Here is a 19,150-nt window from a genome sequence, read left to right as displayed (position 1 = left end):
AATCAATGCATTTATTAGCCTTATTGAGTGAATATTCAAATGCTCCCGCCTTTAATAAAACAAATGAATTTGCGCATTGCTGTTTATTTTTTTTAATTTTTTTTGTTGGAAAGAACGATTTAGTACATAATTTTGTATTTGTTAGAACCTCTCCAAACTTTTTCTTAATTATAATAAATATTTTTTTTTTTTTGATATCCAGGTAGTGACTACCATGTATTTAATTATAATAAATCAGTGACACTAATTTATCACCATCAATAAATGAGAACCCAAACCTACTGTCTAGATGGGGGTAGATCTACAACCAATTCATAAGAGGGGAACAAATCAATTTGGGTCTGAAGTCGATCGGGCTCAAATATAATGGATTTTCAGTCCATCTGATTCGCTTTAAGATCCGTGTGCACTTGATATGCACAAATATTAAAGCAAAATTGTATGGATTTTGAAGCGGAGCACACATATTTTAAAGTGAATCGGACAAACTGGAAACCCATCAGATCCAAATTATTACCATCACAAGAGTGCTTAGTCACTCCTATGATTTTCAAATTTTAATTATGTATATTGAAATTTAATTGATTTTTTTTTTACTTATTGTATAGTGCAGTCACTTATAAAATACTAAATGGGTACTTATAACTCAGTGATTAAAATTTTAATTTGTGATTATGAAAAAATAAACTCAAATTCTATATATTATAAGTTTGACGTTTCAACCTAATAATTTATTTTATTTAGTTCCGCCACATATATAAAACAGGAGCAACCTCCTATTCTTCAATCCGAATCATTCAAAATTGATCACACGGTTTCAATTACATCAGATTTGTTTTAATAAATTATGTTGATATAAAAAAAAATATAATTGAAGCCTTGTAATTGATTTTAAACGGTTCGGATTGAAGAGCAAGGAGGTGCTCATTTTCTTAAGAAAAGTAGCATATTTGAATCCACACTGAGCTACTTTAAAAAATTGGTTGTAGTGGAGATCACATCATCATAGTGATTCTATTTGGTTAGGTTAGGCGTGGAGAAATGGGGATGAGAATAGTTCCTAGCATTATAAAACTTTATGAAAAAAAAAGAAAGAAACAAAAAAATGAAGAAAGAAAGAATGGAGGAAGTGGCGCCAACAAAGATACCATTTGGTTAGGTTAGGCGGTGGCGACTGATTTGGCATAATTCCTTTTATTGAGATCCAATCAAGATTCCTTGTTTGTGCCCCACATCACATATTCACATGGGACCAATGAAAAAAGCGTGTCATTTGCTTCCTCGCTCGACGGCTTGTGAATTGTGAATTGTGATTGCGTAGAATATTACGCTCATGTCCAATCTAAGAAAATTGAAGACAAATAAATAAATTCTTTAATTATACAAAGCGAGCCAACTTTATCTCTCTCCAATTATATCGTCCTTATTACTTTTAATATACATAATTTAAAAACTTTAAAAATATACATAATTAAAGTTTAATTAAATTTTACACAATTAAAGTTTAATTAAATTTTAATAATAAAGTATATAAAAACTTCAAAAATAATAATGTTTAATTAAATTTTAATATACATAATTAAAAAATTAAAATCATAAGAGTGACTAAACACTTACTGCCAAGACCCGCATTTATAAATGCTCACATGATCTAATTCACATATATACACGCGGAGATGTAGGCTATACAAAATCGTTTAAACTTGTAACTCGCTCATTACTCGCTTTAACTCTAGTCAGTTCTAACTCAAGTTGGCTGATTTGTTTAATAAATGAGATGAGTTTGAGCATACCCTAACTCGCTCATTAACAACTTGAGATACACAAAGTTTGTCACAATAAATATCATGCCCTTCTAAATGAGCTGCTGTTTGAATTGTTTGTTTTGTTAGTTTTGTTAATTATGTTTGAATTATTTGTGTTTAGATAAACTCTTACTAATCCATTTCAATTGTTTGTGTTTAGATAAACTCTTACCAGCATATAACTAAAACTAAGGAAATTGACTGGTCGAACGAGCTATAATCGAGTTGTGAGCCAACTCAAGTTGGTAATGAACTGAATCGAGTTGACTTTACAACTCGTTACTGCTAATTCCAACTCGAATTGACTCGCTCATTAACTAAATGAGTTAGGCACAAGTTGAGAATAACTTGCTCAAACTCGGTTCATTTACAACTCTACGCAGATGTAGATATTACTGTGTTTGTAACAATGAATTCACATAGGACTCAATTTTTCTTTTATTTTTGAGAGATGTAATAATTTTAATTATTTTTTTATATCAAAACATTACTTTAAAAAAAGTTATATTGATGTATGCATAATTTGAACTATATTACACATAATTAACTACGATAGTATCAGAAAGGAACCTTCTGGTGTCTTCAGAAAAAAAAAAAAAAAGCAAAAAAAAAAGCATGCATGATGCTAATATATTGGTGTTATGCTAAAATTAATTTACATAGACATCTTAGTATCATGTTCTATATCAAATTGATTTGAGGAATTTAGCTCCTCTTTAATTAATACATAATTAATTGGATGCTGAATTCATTTCAGATCTCGTAATTCAAATTGGTATGATCAATTATTGCTTTATACAAATCTGTTATGCCCAATTTACAAATAAAGGGTTAGATCCGTGTGCAATATTGCGTAGCCCAAAATTTAACAGGGGCGGAGGCAGAATTTCTGTCAAAGAGAGGTAGGAATCGAATTAAAATAGCTTATCGGGTTAAAACCCATTAACCAATAAGGTACTAGATAAAAAATAATTAACATAATAAAAAACAATAAAAATAGTATAGTCTCACATAATAAAAAATAACAAAATAATATCATTTTACATATTAAAAAACAACAAAGTTGGTATGGATCTATAAATTTCTATAAAAACAACAATGTTTCTCACTAATAGTGCTTTTGGACTGGTCAGTTCCAGAGAGGGACAAAACAATTTTCAAGAAGGAACAAAGTGATATCGGATTCATATTTTTTTTACTAAATTTTAAAATCCAGCAAAAAACAGCTGCTCCTCTCTGGCTGTGTGTGGGTCCACCCCTACCAATACAAACTAAAATTTTCTGAAATAATGCAATTAAATCTGTCAAATTTGAAAGGAGCCCGACATGTTTGGGGGACAGTTTGGGGCTCAAAAGTGGAGAGATTAAAAAATATTTGTTTATATGAAAAGAAATAATGGTGGGGCTTTCGGTTTGTTTTTTGTTAATTTATGGGTATTGTTTAAATTATTTGGGGTCTCAAAGTGGATGGCATTGCAAATTTGCAATACAACGAATTCAGATCAGCTGAAATTTTCTTGGAAATTTCAGGATCCTGCAATTTCAAACTCTCCCTATCTCTCTCCTCTCTCTTCTTTCTCTCTCATCTTGATGAGAGAGAAAGAAGAGAGAGGAGAGAGATAGGGAGAGTTTGAAATTGCAGGGTCCCTAAAATTTCAAAGGGAATTTCAACAGATTCAATTCCTACAACGAATTGGTCTCAAGCAAAGAACAACAGACAACTTTTGACATAAACATTACACTTGACCACTACCAATAGTTTTCTATAGCATATCTATTATTTGTTTTTTTTACTAAAAATAATATACATATTATGTTTCTAATGTATTTTTGTTTGGTAAAATGCTTTAAATATGCTATTTGTTTCTATAGACGAAGGGGATTTAAATGCCTCTATTAATAAAATCAGAAAGTAAACTTTTTATTAATTTTATATAAATTGCTCATGTTTCAAATTTTGTATTGTTTGTATATAACTTAATTATCTGTCAAATATTATGAATACTTATATTATCAACATACATAGTACATACTTTGCAATTTTAAATCATTTTTTAAGCACACGATTTATATATTAGAAAGATAATTATCTCAATATATCAAAGTTTAAATGAAATTATTATAATAATTATAAAAATATTCATTAAATTGAATCTACTGGGGAACGTTTGGATGAGAACTATAATAATGAAATTTAAGAATAGTAGATGAGAATAGAGAATAACAACTATTTTAGCTATTTTGAATAGTAAAAATATTGTTTGGATACACATTGTTATTTCGAATAGCCTCTATTCTTGAAATTCGTATGAGAGAGAAAGAAAAGAGAGGAGAGAGATAGGCAAAGAATGGGATTGCAGGGTCCTTGAAATCCTGTTTGGAATTTCAGCAAATTCGGACGCCTATTCTTGTGTCATCAAAACATAGCGCGTGATGTATGTATGATATGCTCATGGCATCTTTCCTTCACCCCGAAGGTCTAAACAAATGAAGGAGATCACTTGCCCCCTTAGTCATTGTTAAAGGGGCCGGTCACTGTTAATTTTTGAACTGAGAGTCCATCAACAGTGACTCTAGAGGCAGAAAATGAACAAAGGATTCCGTCTCCTAAACAAACTCCAGACACACTGAAGAGAGAAAATATATATATATATATATAATGGAGGTGGGCCCAACCCAAGCACGTGTTTTACTTTTGTAAGGGTCGATGAAAGCTAAGGTTCCAACAAATCTCTCTTGCTTTTAATTATGTTAACATGGTTATTGCTAGGTCATTTCTTTCTTAATTTATTCGCATCATCTAATCATCCACGATGGCAATTGCCAAAGGCGCTTTCCTTGAACTGTCGGGGGGAACATTTCTCATTCATCTAGGTTTTCTGTGGTTCTTGCAATGTGATAATATATGTTGCATTTCTAACTTCACGCAGTTCATGTACATTTTAGGTGGTTATGGATTATGAATTCAGATCACTGTTGTTACCGCACTTTCAATTGCTAAATTCAGATCGTTTTTTCAATCTGACACGAATTTTAAAGTGAACCTTTATTTCTAAATAAGCATCGGGTTGTGTTCGGCCGGCTGAATATAAATCCGGATTGTAAAGTTATGGACCTCACTTATGCGATACCTAAAAAAGAGGCATATTGTCAGAGCAAAAAAAAAGTTGTCTAACTATTAAAATGAATAACATTTGTATCTGATATTTCGCTAAGATATATATTTAGCCAAAAAGAGATGTCCTTAGAAAATCAAATTATATACAAACTTCTTCGATTTGCAAAGTTAATTATTTAATGCGTGATTACTTCATAGTTGATGACCAGAGCTGAAAGTAACAAAAACTTTTTCAATTTTTTATCTTCTATCTTCTATCTATTCCAAGTCCAAGTTGGATATAGAGATAAAAAGTAAAGAATTAAAATAAATATCACCACTTTCGCTATAAATGAGAATTATTCCGTTATTTTTCTGTGTATCAAATATGGTCCAGGGATCAATACAGTTATTTTTCTCAACAAGCATTTTCTTAAGTTTAATTAAAATAAATAACTATATGTCTATGTCATGAACTCATACTTTAAAATATTTTATGCATAATACAAACTTGTTTAAATCAATTTAAAGAAGTTATTCACAGCTATCACATGTTTTAGATAAGTCAAACCTCGTTTTAGCATACGTGGATAATTGTTTTGAACTTTTATATCATATTTAAATTATCTTAAATACACATTTTAATATTTCATAATACAATCCTGATTGATGCATAGTACACAATTAATTACTTATTAAATAAAAACTTAACCAAAATTACTTATGTAATATTTAAAAGGTGAAGACTTATTTATCTATTATAATTTTTCTATATATTATATATTTCCTACGTAATTTATCTTCCTTTTAAATGCGAATACCTTCCGATTTTATTTTAACATTATACTAGTTGATAAACAGTGGATAAGGCTAAGTTGGGCATGGGAATATGGGCCAAGTTGGCCCAATAAATCACAGCCCAGGGGCGAGTATTGTTTCTTGAGCAATTTAAACTATAAGCCCATTGTATCAGAAACCAATCTTTCTAAAACAGGCAGTTTGAAATGCTGGAGAGAAGTTTACAAAGCTTCAGTAGCAATATAAATTTAAATACAGATATCTCTAGTTTCTTGACAGTTCCTGTGACTACAAAATGGAAGGGATAAAAATTACAAAAAAGAAGTAAAAAAGAAGGATCAAAATGTCTCAAACTATTCGCATTAACCTTAGTCGGCAGGATAGTCCTCATATCCAGTAATGCCAATGATCCTTAGCCGGGTGTTTGGCTACAAGACACAGATAGATAAATAGAAAATTTACCAAATAATCAGATAATTAGAAGAGTGTAATAAAGAATCGAGAAAATTTGTATTCCCCCACCCAAAATATTTCTCTACATAAAATTCATGTTCCAGCAAAGCCTCAATAATGAAATTACAAACATGAATAGGTTTAATTGGATTTTGAGCACTTTTGTAATTATAGCAGGATTTAGCAAAACCATATTTGTGCTTATAATGAAAGAAAAGAAAGAATAGAAACAGTGGGATAGTAAAAGAGAAAACCGGGAGTTTTCACTTTACAGGTACATCTGAAATCATACATCCTTAATTCATGTTGAGTAATAGCCTACCTGGCGGTGACCAATTTTTCTTCGGTAATTCTTCTTCCTCTTGTACTTAAAAATAATTACTTTAGGATCCTTTCCCTGTTTAAGAAAAGATTAAAAAAAAAATCAGTGAGCTAACCAGCAAGACATTTTGCATTTACAAGGTCATTTGGTACGAGAAGATACCTGCTCTTCAACCACTGCGTGCACAGCTGCATTAGTCACAATCGGCTGCCCAATGTAGTACTTTGTGCGGGTTCCAACTAATAGTACTTGGTTTAATATAATCTGCAATATGACTCCTCTTAGTGGTTAATAGCTAATGTAGTTACCATTTACAAATTAAGGTACCTAAGCTGGCAGCTCCAATTATGCCTAAATGTAGATCCTGTACTCCATACCACATTATAGGATACATTTGAAATATGCATTCATGTCAGCAATAATCACACATCTTAAGCTGGTTGCAGTACAGGTACTGAACCTGCCCATTATAAAAACCAGTCTGGTTTGGTGTATACAAGGTCAGGGGCGGATCCAGGATTTTTGTCAGGGAGGGCAAGAAAATAACAAATCGGATTTGAATAGTAAATCGGGTTCAAACCCATTAGCTAATTGGGTATTAGATACAAAACAATGCTCTAATTTCTTTCCAATGCTTTGACTTCTAATTTGCAACACTCTGACTTCGAATCCTAATTACCAATTAGAATTCAAGAAGTTTATCATAATCTTAACCTAAATTTAACATTAAATTAGATACCAAAAGTCCAGAGGGGGGCAAATAAAATTCCAGAGGGGGCAAAATCAAACCGAACCTATAAATTTGTATAAAACTTCAAAATCCAGGGAGGGGCAGTTGCCCCCTCTGGAATACACTGGGTCCGCCCCTATACAAGGTCATAGCAGTCAAAATGTGAGCATCCCTCTTTCCTCCTTTCAAAGGCTCTCAATTACACTTCACACACAAGCTGGTACATAGCAATTGCAATACAGAAAAATTAAAGAGGCCTGAGAAATTATTAAAACCAAACCTTGTCATTCACATTGGCTCCTTTCAACCTTTGTGTATAGAGATAACGCCCCGGGTGCACTATATACTGTCTCGATCCAATCTGGTCAATAAAAAAGAAATAACAACCAAGTAAAATGACATGAACTGCTACAAATCCAACTTAATTTAACATAATATACACTGGAATTTTAGTCATTTCAGCACAATTAGCATATGCCTTTACTTAATAATTCAAATAAAACTAATACAGGTAAAGAATTGGGAAATTCGCCTCACCACGACAACAGCATAGACATCTTCCCCCTTTTTACTTTCAGTCGACTCACTTGAGGCTTCGAACTCAGCAAGTTGTACCTCTACTGAATCGGGCACATTTCCAGCCTCGACTAGTTCAGACACCTCTAGCCCGTCTCCAGTATCCTCTTCCTCTGCTCCTTCCGGCTCATAAGACGGAGCTTCGGCGGCGGCTGAGAGGCACCATTTGAGGGGAGCGCGGCAGAGAGAGGGAGATCGAAGAGGCGTCCGCAGGAACAATGGGCGGTGATTTGATGAGAAGGTAAGCTTTGGAATCGAGAGAGTATAGGAGGGAGAGGTGAGGAGATAGGAAGCCATGCCAAAAGGCTTGAGCTTAGCTTTGGATGGCGAGTCCTGCTCTTGCAACTTTAGAGGGATATGGATAGAGTTCTGGCTGGGATCCGTATCCTCTCAGGTACCTGACTCAACACAATTGAAACGGACGGTCAAGATTTATTTCCAGTCAGTGCTTGCTCGGGATGGCGAGGGGGTCAGCTTTATTTGTACTTTGAGATTCGTGTCAAATTAAAAAGAACAGTTTTGGACTGTCCGATTTAATTGTACTCAGTCCGGTAACCTGAGCCCTGAGGGAATGTGAATTCTTTTGGCTGGGTAGTGTATTGGAATGCATATCCTCTGCATTAACTCAAAAGGGAATCTTTTAAGTTAATGAATCTCAACCGTCAGATTTTAAACGGATCCCCCTGCTGTGATATGGGGGCCTTTTATATAAGTGCGGATCTAGTATGCACGAATTTTAAAACAGATTGGATGGTCAACATTCATTAACTCAAAAGATGCCCTTTTGAGTTAATGCAGGGGATACTAATTCAGTGTGTAGTTACAGTTCAGACCTTCACTTTGTATAAAACAAGGGAAACAACGGTTCGTTCTTTTATTAAGGGATAATAAAATAAATTGAAGGGTAAAATATTAGGCCTTCAGATAATGAAATCCAGTGCAATACTTGATCGTGTGTAATGAAATCCAGCGCGATAATGAATCCTCTTATATTTTAGGAGAATTTCATGTATATCCCTCAAAAACTTTGATATTAAGTAATTCGTCTGTAAAATTCATAATATCATATTTACTCTTCTAAATTTTAAAAACTCACAAATTTACTATTTTTATTTTATTTTCAATTAAAAATCATTTTAAATTCATAAAATATACATTTTAACCTTTACTAAAAAATATGTATCATGTTTCAGAAAAATGTTCTTCTAATTGATAAGCTTCTAAGGATAAATGGGTAATTCATGTACTTTTGATGCTTGCACAAGCATATACTTGAATGTTACTTTGTGAAAGTTAGTAGTAAGATAAATTATCCATTTATCCTCGGAAAACCAACCAATTAGAAGACGATATTTTTTCTAAAATATATTTCATATTTTTCTTTTTTTTAATATAGAGCAAAATGGATATTTTATGAATGAAAATGATTGTTAATAGAAAAGAAAATAATAAATGTAATTTTGCGAGTTTTACATATTTTAAAAAGGTAAATGATATTATAAAATTTAGAGGAAAAAATACGTAATTTTAAATTTTATGAGAAATATATATATAATATTATTGTATTTTAAATAGATGCCACGTATGTCTACGAGTATTTTACACGGTCGGGTATCGCAGGGACACTCACTATCCTTCTTATAGTCCAAATGATGAGTTGATGACTCGATGGAAGTGATTGAATTTCGCTTCCTTCTTTTATTTTTATTTTTTTTCGGGGTGAAATGTAAGATCAATTGCGGTCATCTCATCAAAATATATTTTAAGTTTTCCATTTGTCAATTACAGGTAATTGGCAGATCTTCTCTTAACCAAAAATATTGTCCAGAATTGCGGTTATCACCTAAAAAATACAATAAGTAATGCCATTGGAGCCTTCCAAATTTCCGTTCAGTGACAGGTAGAAGCTAAGATTCTAAGTTCAACAATTATCTAGCTAAATTATACAATCCGTGATAGGGCTGGCAAAAAAATTCGAGGTTCGTGATTCAATTCGGGTTTGATTTGGGTTTGATTCGAGTTTAATTCGATTCGAAATGGGTTCGAATTGAAACGAACCAAAACAGGTTCGGTTCGGAATTAATTCAAACCAAACTCAAACCTAGCCTGGTTCGATCGAAATAGGTTCGTGATTTTTTTGTAGTTCGAATCTCATAAAATCACCGGCTATCCATTTACCTGATGAAATTAAAATCCAAGATAGAGAGTCATAATTTAACTTAGTCGACACTCCCTCGCTCTGAAATCTCAATAACCTAGTTCTCTCTCCACCTCTCCCTAACTCACTCTCCCTCTAGCTCTAAAATCTAGCCGACGCTCTCAACGACTAGCTGTCACTCCTCTCTCCGGCCTAGATGATTGTCTCTCCTCTCTCTTCGGTCGTCTCTCATAGTTCATATCAGGAAAGCCGTCTCTGATGTATTTTTTCATGAACAATTTTTCAACTTAAAAACACTTATTTCACAGTTCATACCGGTAAAAGGAAGCCATGTGAATTTTGTCCTGCGAGAAAAAATTAATGTATAAACTACCGGTATAACTAGGGCTGCTAAAAAATAATTTAGTTCATGATTCGATTCGGGTTCAATTCGAAAAATGTGTAGTTCGCAATTAATTCGATTCGAAATGGGTTTGGTTCGAAACGAATCAAATCAGGTTCGATTCGAAATTAATTCAAACCAAACTCAAACCTAAAGTAAGTTCGGTTCGGTTCGTTGCCACCCCTAATCCGTGATAATGATTTCAAATATGTAATTTACTATTGAATGCTCAATATATAATTATATAGTGACCAAGATACTCTTTTAAGTTTTTATAGTACAGCATTTAAATATTTATGATTTATAATTGAGGAGGGTTCAAATGCCTCCATGTTTTTGTGCCCTCCATCATGCCTCCATCTCTCTCCATTATTTTCAAAGTTCAAACAGTCGATCCGAACCGCTCAATCTAACTTTCATACTAAAATATGTTTGGAGACCAAATTTTATATTTTTAGAAAAAAATTTACTATTTTTTTAGATAGGTACAAAAACATTGTTTTTAGATGGTTCAGATTTACTGATTTTATACATATCTAAAAAAATAGTAAAAAAAATCCTAAAAATATAAAATTTGGTCTCCAAACATATTTTAGTATAGAGGTTAGGTTGAGCGGTTCGGATCGACTGTTTGAACTTTGAAAATGATGGAGAGAGATTGAGGCATGATGGAGGCACAAAAACATGGAGGCATTTGAACCCTCCTCTTTATAATTTTCTATTTTGTAGAAAATTATTAATTTTGTTTCAAAAATATAGGAGTGCATTTAGTAGTTTTGTGTTAACAATATGTTCAATGCAAAATTAAGCAGTAAAAATTAAAAGTTAGGGAAGGAGGTATCAAATGCATTTGCAGCTTTCCTTTGATACTTCAATGAAGGTAACTTGGCAAAGAATGTTCAATGAAGGTAACTAACAAAATTAATTATGTATTTATGATCCACTTTAGGAATACAAATACAAAATGATCTGATAATATTTCCCTACAATAAGTTCACTCCGACCTAAATTAAACCGTATTGCTGACAAACATTAAAATTACAACATAAACAGCTCAAAATTTGGATAAGCTATATAAGCAAAACCAAACACTGAATCAACCATAAAGGACATTTATACTGTCAAAATTGCCCCCATTGCTAATGATGGGTCAAAGGCCTGAAGAAACAAAGACGTGAACAGGAAAAGAAGAGAGAAACCTTGATTTGTATCCTATCGTCTCCTTTTCTTTCCCTTTCCCTTGCCAAGTTGTCCTGATTTAGAGGCATGCTCTTGTTCTTGGAGAAAAGCCATGGCCTTACCATACTTCTCCGCTCTCTCCTCTTCATGTTCTTTCCTTTTATTTTCCTTCACTCCCAACAAGAACTCGTTGTCCTTTCGCAGTTCCCGGATAGCCCCCTTCTTCTCACTTTTCAATTTCTTTATTAGCCTCTTCTGCATCACCCTCTCCCGGTCTGGATCATAATCTACCCCCTTCACAAAGCTGTAAAATTACATTAAAATTAAATTATTAGAAAGCAGTGGCGCATTATTCAGGTAATAAAAAAACTTATAGGAAGTGGAAAGAGTTCATACTTCTCTTCAAATTTGGGATTCAATAATTTGATTGGTTCTGGCTTCTTTTTGCGCATCTGAAGTGGTTGTCTCAGTGTATGGTGCTCTGTTGTTTTCTTCTTAATTAAATCAACAACATCTTGCAAATTGCCCCTAATAGGACTTGGATGTTTGTACTTATCTGAAATTGTACGCAGAAGAAAGGAGACCGGATGAAATATCTCAGGAAATGCACTCAGGTCTTCATATACATGAGCAAATCCCATCAAAACTTCGGTAGCTGAATGAAGAACACTAGCTCTGCGATATTAAAGCCACATAAAATTTAATTCTTCAATTGTTACAATTTCAGATTCATAAAATACTTAGTCAAGTTTCTGTACCATAATGATCTATAGTAAACCAAATACTGCTTTATTTGCATACTCAATTACTTTTGTTGTTATTTATGGAGAGGGATGTACAAAAACATAGAATAAAGCAAACACTGATAACCAACAAAGCAAGTTACATATACAAAGATAGTAAAATTGATGTCGTGAAAATTATTTTACTTGAAAGTGTCAGAGGAAAACACAGGAGAGTCTGGTGGCATGTCAATAATGGAGAAAAGATCAATACAGCTGACTTCACATGCTCCATTGTTGATACAGAGCCATGGCTTCACTGGTCTGTGCTCATCAAGTTGACTCAGCTATTCAAGAGAACAAAGGTATGACTATTAGTGTGAGGATAAAAAATAATACAGAGAAGATAATTGGAATAGAGTTAAAATAAGAATACACAATAGAATTGGTTTCTATTTGAGTATGGAATATGGTACCCAAGTTTTGGACTCCTGATCTTAAAAATAATAATAAAGAAAAAGAATATTACTTGGGAGGGCAGTTGGAATCCATTTTGGAGATCAATGCAGGAGAGAAGAAGGCTTTGCAAAAACATTATGGCTTCAGGACAGTACTTCTTTGATTGCTTGGTCAGCTACAAACAACATACACAAAATTAGATAAATAACAAAGAGTGTCTATATACAAAGGATGGGACATACTGACAATCAACTTATCCATCAAAATAAAAAAAAGTTGCAGATATATTCTCCATCAGTAGATAGGCAACCTATCAAATTAATCTTCTTCAAAGCCTTTATTCCCAAACAAGTTGGGGTAGGCTAGAAATGAAAACCAACTGAAATAAGCAACACAGGGGCTTCCCAGGAGGTCACCCATCCTAGTACTACTACTGCCCAATTCGTGATGTTTTCATTTCTATAAAGAGACTGTTTTTTTCTACCGCTGGCTCGCCAAGCCTATCACGAACTCTACTCATTTTTCCTGACTTGGGACAAGCTGTGTAGAAACTACGAAGCCTATCAAATCAATGCAATTTAAAAATGGAACAGCATTCCAAGCGATTTGAAATTGAACAGTTCAATTTTACCTATTAATCGTCTAGTTTAATTTTTTGTTAACCAATTTAAAATATAACCGTTCAGGTAATTGCAGAAGGGCAGACCTGGCACAGTGGCAGAGTATCTCCACTCGTGTCCTGGAAGTGGAAGGGGAAGGCTGCCTAGAAATTCCCTTCCCCGTGGGTACACCCTTTCAGTTAATTGCACAAATATGATGGACGACTATCCAAGTGATGGAGAACATATCTAAATATTTTATTTTATTTTGAAGTTTTGACATCAATTGCTACAGTTGCCAAGTAAATTTGTGTCAATATATTCTTCCTATCCCTACATTTTAGTAGAGGACAAAACCCAGCAGGGACTTACAGATAGAAGCATGGAGCACAAGAAACAACCAACAGCCAAATCACGAGAGGACTCAATCTGACAACGCATCAGGTACTCACAGATGAGAAGAAGCATCGGTGTCATCACCGGGTGACGAAAATCAGTGCACGGAAATGTCAATGACCATAGTCTCATCAGCATTACTGTTTTCAAGCTTGGCCACCCACTCTTCCCTGTATAAATACAAATATCAGATATTCAATGAAACAATGCACAATCCAACTACAATCTCAAAATAAAGACAACAACATTTTGTATAAACAAGAACATAAACAGACCTGGAATTTTGAGATCATCACAGAACCGAGTACGAATTTGAATAATTCGCTGTCTGGCACAGATGGCCGCAAAATAAGGAGTCTCAGTGCTCATATCTATCAACGGTCTGACAAGGGAATTTATTATCTTCAAGTTTACTGGGCTCTGAGTAGCCAACATTGCAAAGTATTGCACAAGCACACCATAGAAAACCTATAAATTATAAACCCCATGTCTCAGTCAACGATGAAAACATTTTCAGTAACTGCTGCTAACATTATAATAAAGGGAGGGAATCCATTGACAATAGATTATATTGACATCTTGTCAATAGCCAAAAAGAACTTCTATATTATCAACTCTGACAATTGGAACCTGATATACTACTACATGTATATCATACACATGAACAATGATCAAGAATTTAATGCAAGTTTTACCTTTCATCAAACAACTTGAAATTTGCAACGGTCCCATATATAATGGTCATTGGGAAAAAATAAAATGACACTTGCATTGCACATGAAATTTGATATGCCACCAATTTGTAAGGCTAACAAGTAACAACAAACTACAAACCTTCTTTTTGTTTTTAAATTATTTTCACTTTCTTTTAGATAAATTTGTTGACAACATCGTCAAGCTAATCTATTGCATTTAATTCCAGATTTCCAACACTATAATAAAAAATAAAAATAAAAAACATCACCTGCATCTTCCTCCTGTTCTCCGGACCTAGACGAATAGAGTTGCAAGCACGAATGCGGTTGATGGCCTCTACCACCTCTGTTTCTGACCTGTTGTCAAGCAAGGTGCTCAGTTCTTTCAGGTTACTTGGAGCCTCAATCACAAAGGGAAGCCCCTCAACGACTCCTTTCTCATTCCGTGCGGTTGCTTTTCCAGTTTTACACACACTTTTCTTCTCCTTCTCATTGATATCCTCCATTTCCTCGGGATCTGTGATCGGCTCATCCTCATCACTTTGCTCCCAATCTCGTGCCAACATATTTTTTCCAAACTCTACTTCTTCCTCTGCATCTTCATCTTCACCATCATCGCCTTCCTCATCCTCATCCTCAACTTCGTCTTCATCTTCATCTTCATCTTCACCTTCTTCCTCATCATCATCAGAGCCATCACTTCTGTTATCTAAAATGTCATCAACCCAGCCCTTTTTGTTAGCTGCGTCGTTGTCTAAAACAAAGGAGTCTCCAAGATCATCCCCAGATGTTGATCTCAACTTCTTCTGCACTGTCTTCTTGCGATCTGCACCATCATTATCTTCCTCATCATCAGAATCATCATCTGACGCCTGCATCCTTTTTTGCCTCTCCTCCTAAGAAAAGTATTATCCTTTTAGCAACCAAAAGAAATGATAGGATATACAGATATTATTTGTAAAAGACATAATAATGCCGCCAAACCTCCAACTTCTCGAGACGCTCTCTTTCCTCCTGGGCCATTTCTTGAGGGGTTTTTGTTCGATCTGACGGCCGAGCCCGTGCATCCATGGCCATCTGTTTTACCAGCTTGTCATAGGCATCGGGTTTGTCCTAAATAATAGTCAAAACAAGAAGACTTAGTTCACAAAAGATCATGTTGGTAGATTGTTCCAAAAAACCCAAAAGAGGTAGTAAACAGAATCTACATAGAACATACCTTGTCAAGAGACTCATCAGACTTTGAACCTGCAGATCCTTCCTTTTGTGAAGAAATTGGATCTTTTTTATTCAGTAAAGGCTTCAAAGGATTAGCCTTTAAACTTAAGGCACGCAATGCATCGGTTTGGGCCAATGATACAAAATCTTGGTCCAGTTTCTGCATTATCTGTTCATCTTCCTCCTTGTCCTTTGCTTTTTGGGCCTATTGTGCAATATTACAAAAAGACATAATTCACCCAAAGAAATAGAATAAGTCTAACATGAAACTTCCTCGTAAGAAATACAAGCATTGATATTGAAGCTAAAACTTCAGACAAAATATACCTTGTAATATTTGCTCTTTTCAATTATCTCTGCCATAACTTGCTTCTTTGTTTTGTAGCCCTGCTACCATAACATATGATGTTATCAGGACCAGCAACAAGTAATTGTGTGAGATTAAATGATAAAATGTTGTTATAGCTTTCATGGAGATTCTTTGCACTGATTGTAGTTTTATGATCCAGAAACTCACCTGCGCCTCTACCTCGGGTGCATCCAGAGAACGTGGCACGCTCTTCATGTGTAAATTTCGCGGCAATTCTCCATTATCTGTGTTTCCCACAACATCATTACAATAAGCAACAATTAAGATATTAAAAGCATCATCAGCAGTTTTTATGACTTCTGCAAATAACAATCAATATTTTCGGTAATCCTGTATATTTTGTTCAGTACCAAAGTTCTTACTAACAGATGTAATAAGCTCTTTTGTTTCACTATCCAGTTTTGTATTATTTGCACGACCACATCTGGTGAGCTTTAAATAAAAATGAGGGGTATTTTAATCTACTGACTTAATCGGGTTCTAATGTTTCTTTCCGATGCCAAAACATGGTGGTTTGGAAATTCAATTAAGAGAAAAGAAGTAAACAGTTACACAATTTCAGGAGCTGTTATTTGTAATAGTCTAAAGTCATTTGAGTAATTTGCAAAATGCCCACCTCAAGAATGAACTATTTACAATAAACAGGACTAATGATAAAATTAAAATTGTTCAACAGAGAAAGAAGTTACCATCAGCGTCGTCCTCATCAGTAGGTATAAACTCGTCAAAGTCATCCTTCTCAGAAAGTGATTGACCAAGAGGCACTTCCATGTGAGCTTCTTCCTCGTCATCAGACAAATTGTACTTGTTTTTTCTCTTTAATTTCAACTAAAAATTATACCAATAGTAAATCAGACCAACCAACAACACACTGGAAAATAGTTATTGAACATGAAGAGTGTTACAGGTGTAAAATACACACCATACGCTCCTTTTGAAGACGCAAGATTGCCTTCTCATATTCTTTGAGGGAATCATCTTGTTCGCCAATTCTCTTGTCAATAAACTGAGATGACTTGGCATTTTGCTCGTACTCTTTCAACAGTGTTTTCTTCCTCTGTGACAACAAATTAATTATACTCCAGTTAATAAAGTTTTGTAAGCAAAATTTCATTTTAGACAAAGATAGCACTATTGAAACTCTATTGACCATCAAACATAATCTTGTAGTATATAATACACAATACACCATTACTAGTGGAGGTCAAGGTAGAATTACCAGACTTGATCCTTAGAGTAAATTAAAGGGTGTACACAAAAGTACATTTCTTCATTAAAACAAACTCTTTCTTTTTAAAAAAAAAAAAAAAAGAAACTGCAAAAGGGGAGAAGCAACCAAAGAACCTTTTGAATGGCAATAGAACGCGAGAGACCTATGCGGCGCTCCTCTCCCTTGCGCTTCTTCCCTAACAGATCGAACTTGCGCCGAGACCAGATTGTCTCAAAGGGGTTATCTCTCTCCTTTTTCCCCGGTTTAAAACCGGTGCCACCTGGCCGAGAAAGGAAACTCTTGAGCCTCTTGTTGTTCTTCTTTTTGTTACCGTTGGTCTTTGCCTCCATTTGACGCGGCTCCGGTCGGGTTTTCGCCATGATGAGAGGTGGCGGGAAGCGGCGGCGTAACGGGGGATAGTAAAACCCTTGCGGAATTGCTCAAAGCGGTCTGGTGTTCAAAGGGTCGGGTCGGGTCATTGTTTTTTGTCTAAGGTTCTGACCCAATCCGAATCAAAATTTTCTAACCCGAAACTGATCCTCTTGGATAAGGCGGTTAATGAACTGGGTTTTGACTTTTGAGCGAGTTGGTGGATATATTTATGTTCAGTTCATCAATTCAACTTGATATCAACTCACGTTGACTCAGAGCAAACTCAATTGTGTTTCTACGTAACTGTTAATTATTTTTTAGAAACTAAAGTTTTTAAATTTTCTAACCCTCATATCTCTTAAATTATTTTTAAGTTATCTTTAATTATGCCTTTTGATATTTTTTCTTTGTCTCAGATAGGACCTCTGATAGTATTATCCGACACGAATACACAAGACCATGACAGCTCACCGCTGGATTCCGCCGAGGATCCTATTCTTGGTTTAGAAAGGTTGGTTCTAACTGATCATTTGAGTGACCGTGCAGTTTCTGATGCTATTGATCGTGCTGCTGGCCTTCTGCCTACTATTTCTTTCTCTTCAGCTAGTGCCTCCTCTTCTAGTGATATAGCCATTTTTTTTATCTCATTTAGTATTATTATTTGATGTCATGTCCATATGTTTTTTTAGACTATACTGTTAGATGTTTTTTGCGGTTAGATGTTGATGGACTGTATAATCGTTTTTTTTTTCTAGACATGTTGTATGAACTCTTTCGTTTCGTAATGAAACTGGTGGTAATACCACTTTTATCAAAAAAAAAAAAATTCTATTAAGCTACGGCAACAATAAATTAAAAAGAAGAAATAATTTGAGCTAATTATTTAGTCAGCATAGAGTTTATAAACGGTTTATAATAAGGAACTTTACTTTGTAGTTTCTAAATAAGAAACTCTCTCATATCTCTGGATTAGAAACTCTAATAGTTTCAGAGATGTAGGTGCTCTTATTACTCGTTAAGATTTTATATCAATTGATGTTTGAATTTTAAGTAATTTGAATATTTTAAAGCTAAAAATCCTAAATAATACGTGATAGAAATCAAATTTAACTAAAAATAATAACACTAAATATTTAAATTTAATATAATTAAACAGTTAAACATAAGACTGCCAAAAAAGTTCGTAGTTCGTGATTTGATTGACTTCGATTTGAAAAAATTTCACAATTAACTAGTTTGATTGAAGTTCGGTCTGAAACAAATTAAACTAGTTCAGTTCGAACCTTATTCAAACTCAAGCTCAAAATGGGTATAGTTCGTTCGAAATTGATTTGCGAACTATTTAGATTCAAATCTCAAATTAACATGTACCGTTATAATTAAAGCAATGCTAATGACTCATTTCTGTCTGGTAAGCCTACCCGGATCTGATGAAAGTGGATTGAATTGAGTATCCAGTCTGTAGCACCCTGCATCCTACAAAAGATGCAATTTGCCTCCAAAACATAACAGCATAATTGTTAAGCCAAATTGTAATTGGTACCAGTTCGGTACCATTGTTTTATGGTGCCTGTTAAGCCTAATTTACTTTTATCATAGACTCTCAACT

At 34.2% G+C, this 19,150-nt stretch overlaps 2 protein-coding genes across 2 annotated transcripts; both read right to left on the bottom strand.

Moving 5' to 3' along the window:
• Positions 1 to 5,907: 5,907 nt before the first annotated feature.
• Positions 5,908 to 8,126, bottom strand: RPL21C (Ribosomal protein L21). Its single transcript, XM_078320855.1, has 5 exons — positions 7,743 to 8,126; positions 7,486 to 7,566; positions 6,638 to 6,739; positions 6,476 to 6,550; positions 5,908 to 6,128 (listed from the first exon to the last, which is right to left on the bottom strand). The coding sequence occupies exons 1-5, from the start codon at positions 8,076 to 8,078 to the stop codon at positions 6,069 to 6,071; spliced, it is 654 nt and encodes a 217-aa protein (XP_078176981.1). The 5' UTR covers positions 8,079 to 8,126; the 3' UTR covers positions 5,908 to 6,068.
• Positions 8,127 to 11,227: 3,101 nt separating this feature from the next.
• LOC144571528 (nucleolar-like protein) lies at positions 11,228 to 17,600 on the bottom strand. The gene is made up of 14 exons (XM_078320854.1): positions 17,304 to 17,600; positions 16,882 to 17,016; positions 16,649 to 16,787; positions 16,107 to 16,183; positions 15,917 to 15,979; positions 15,591 to 15,794; positions 15,356 to 15,484; positions 14,641 to 15,267; positions 13,952 to 14,144; positions 13,653 to 13,846; positions 12,752 to 12,856; positions 12,430 to 12,569; positions 11,897 to 12,175; positions 11,228 to 11,804 (listed from the first exon to the last, which is right to left on the bottom strand). Exons 1-14 carry the CDS (start codon positions 17,547 to 17,549, stop codon positions 11,534 to 11,536), a joined length of 2,802 nt encoding a protein of 933 aa, XP_078176980.1. The 5' UTR covers positions 17,550 to 17,600; the 3' UTR covers positions 11,228 to 11,533.
• Positions 17,601 to 19,150: the final 1,550 nt, after the last annotated feature.

The sequence above is a fragment of the Carex rostrata genome, chromosome 19 (assembly GCF_964058835.1).
Source record: "Carex rostrata chromosome 19, lpCarRost1.2, whole genome shotgun sequence".
Lineage (NCBI taxonomy): Eukaryota > Viridiplantae > Streptophyta > Magnoliopsida > Poales > Cyperaceae > Carex > Carex rostrata.
Note: the sequence above shows the minus strand (reverse complement) of the source record. Positions and strands in the feature narration are given on the sequence as shown.

Coding starts and splice junctions, on each gene's coding strand:
- LOC144571528 (XM_078320854.1), bottom strand. CDS start 17,549: ATGGCGAAAACCCGACCGGAGCCGCGTCAAATGGAGGCAAAGACCAAC. Junction 17,017..17,303: donor GTTCTATTGCCATTCAAAAG/GTTCTTTGGTTG, acceptor TTGTTGTCACAG/AGGAAGAAAACACTGTTGAA. Junction 12,570..12,751: donor GATTCCAACTGCCCTCCCAA/GTAATATTCTTT, acceptor TCTCTTGAATAG/CTGAGTCAACTTGATGAGCA.
- RPL21C (XM_078320855.1), bottom strand. CDS start 8,078: ATGGCTTCCTATCTCCTCACCTCTCCCTCCTATACTCTCTCGATTCCA. Junction 7,567..7,742: donor ATGTCTATGCTGTTGTCGTG/GTGAGGCGAATT, acceptor TTTATTGACCAG/ATTGGATCGAGACAGTATAT. Junction 6,740..7,485: donor GAGCCAATGTGAATGACAAG/GTTTGGTTTTAA, acceptor GTCATATTGCAG/ATTATATTAAACCAAGTACT.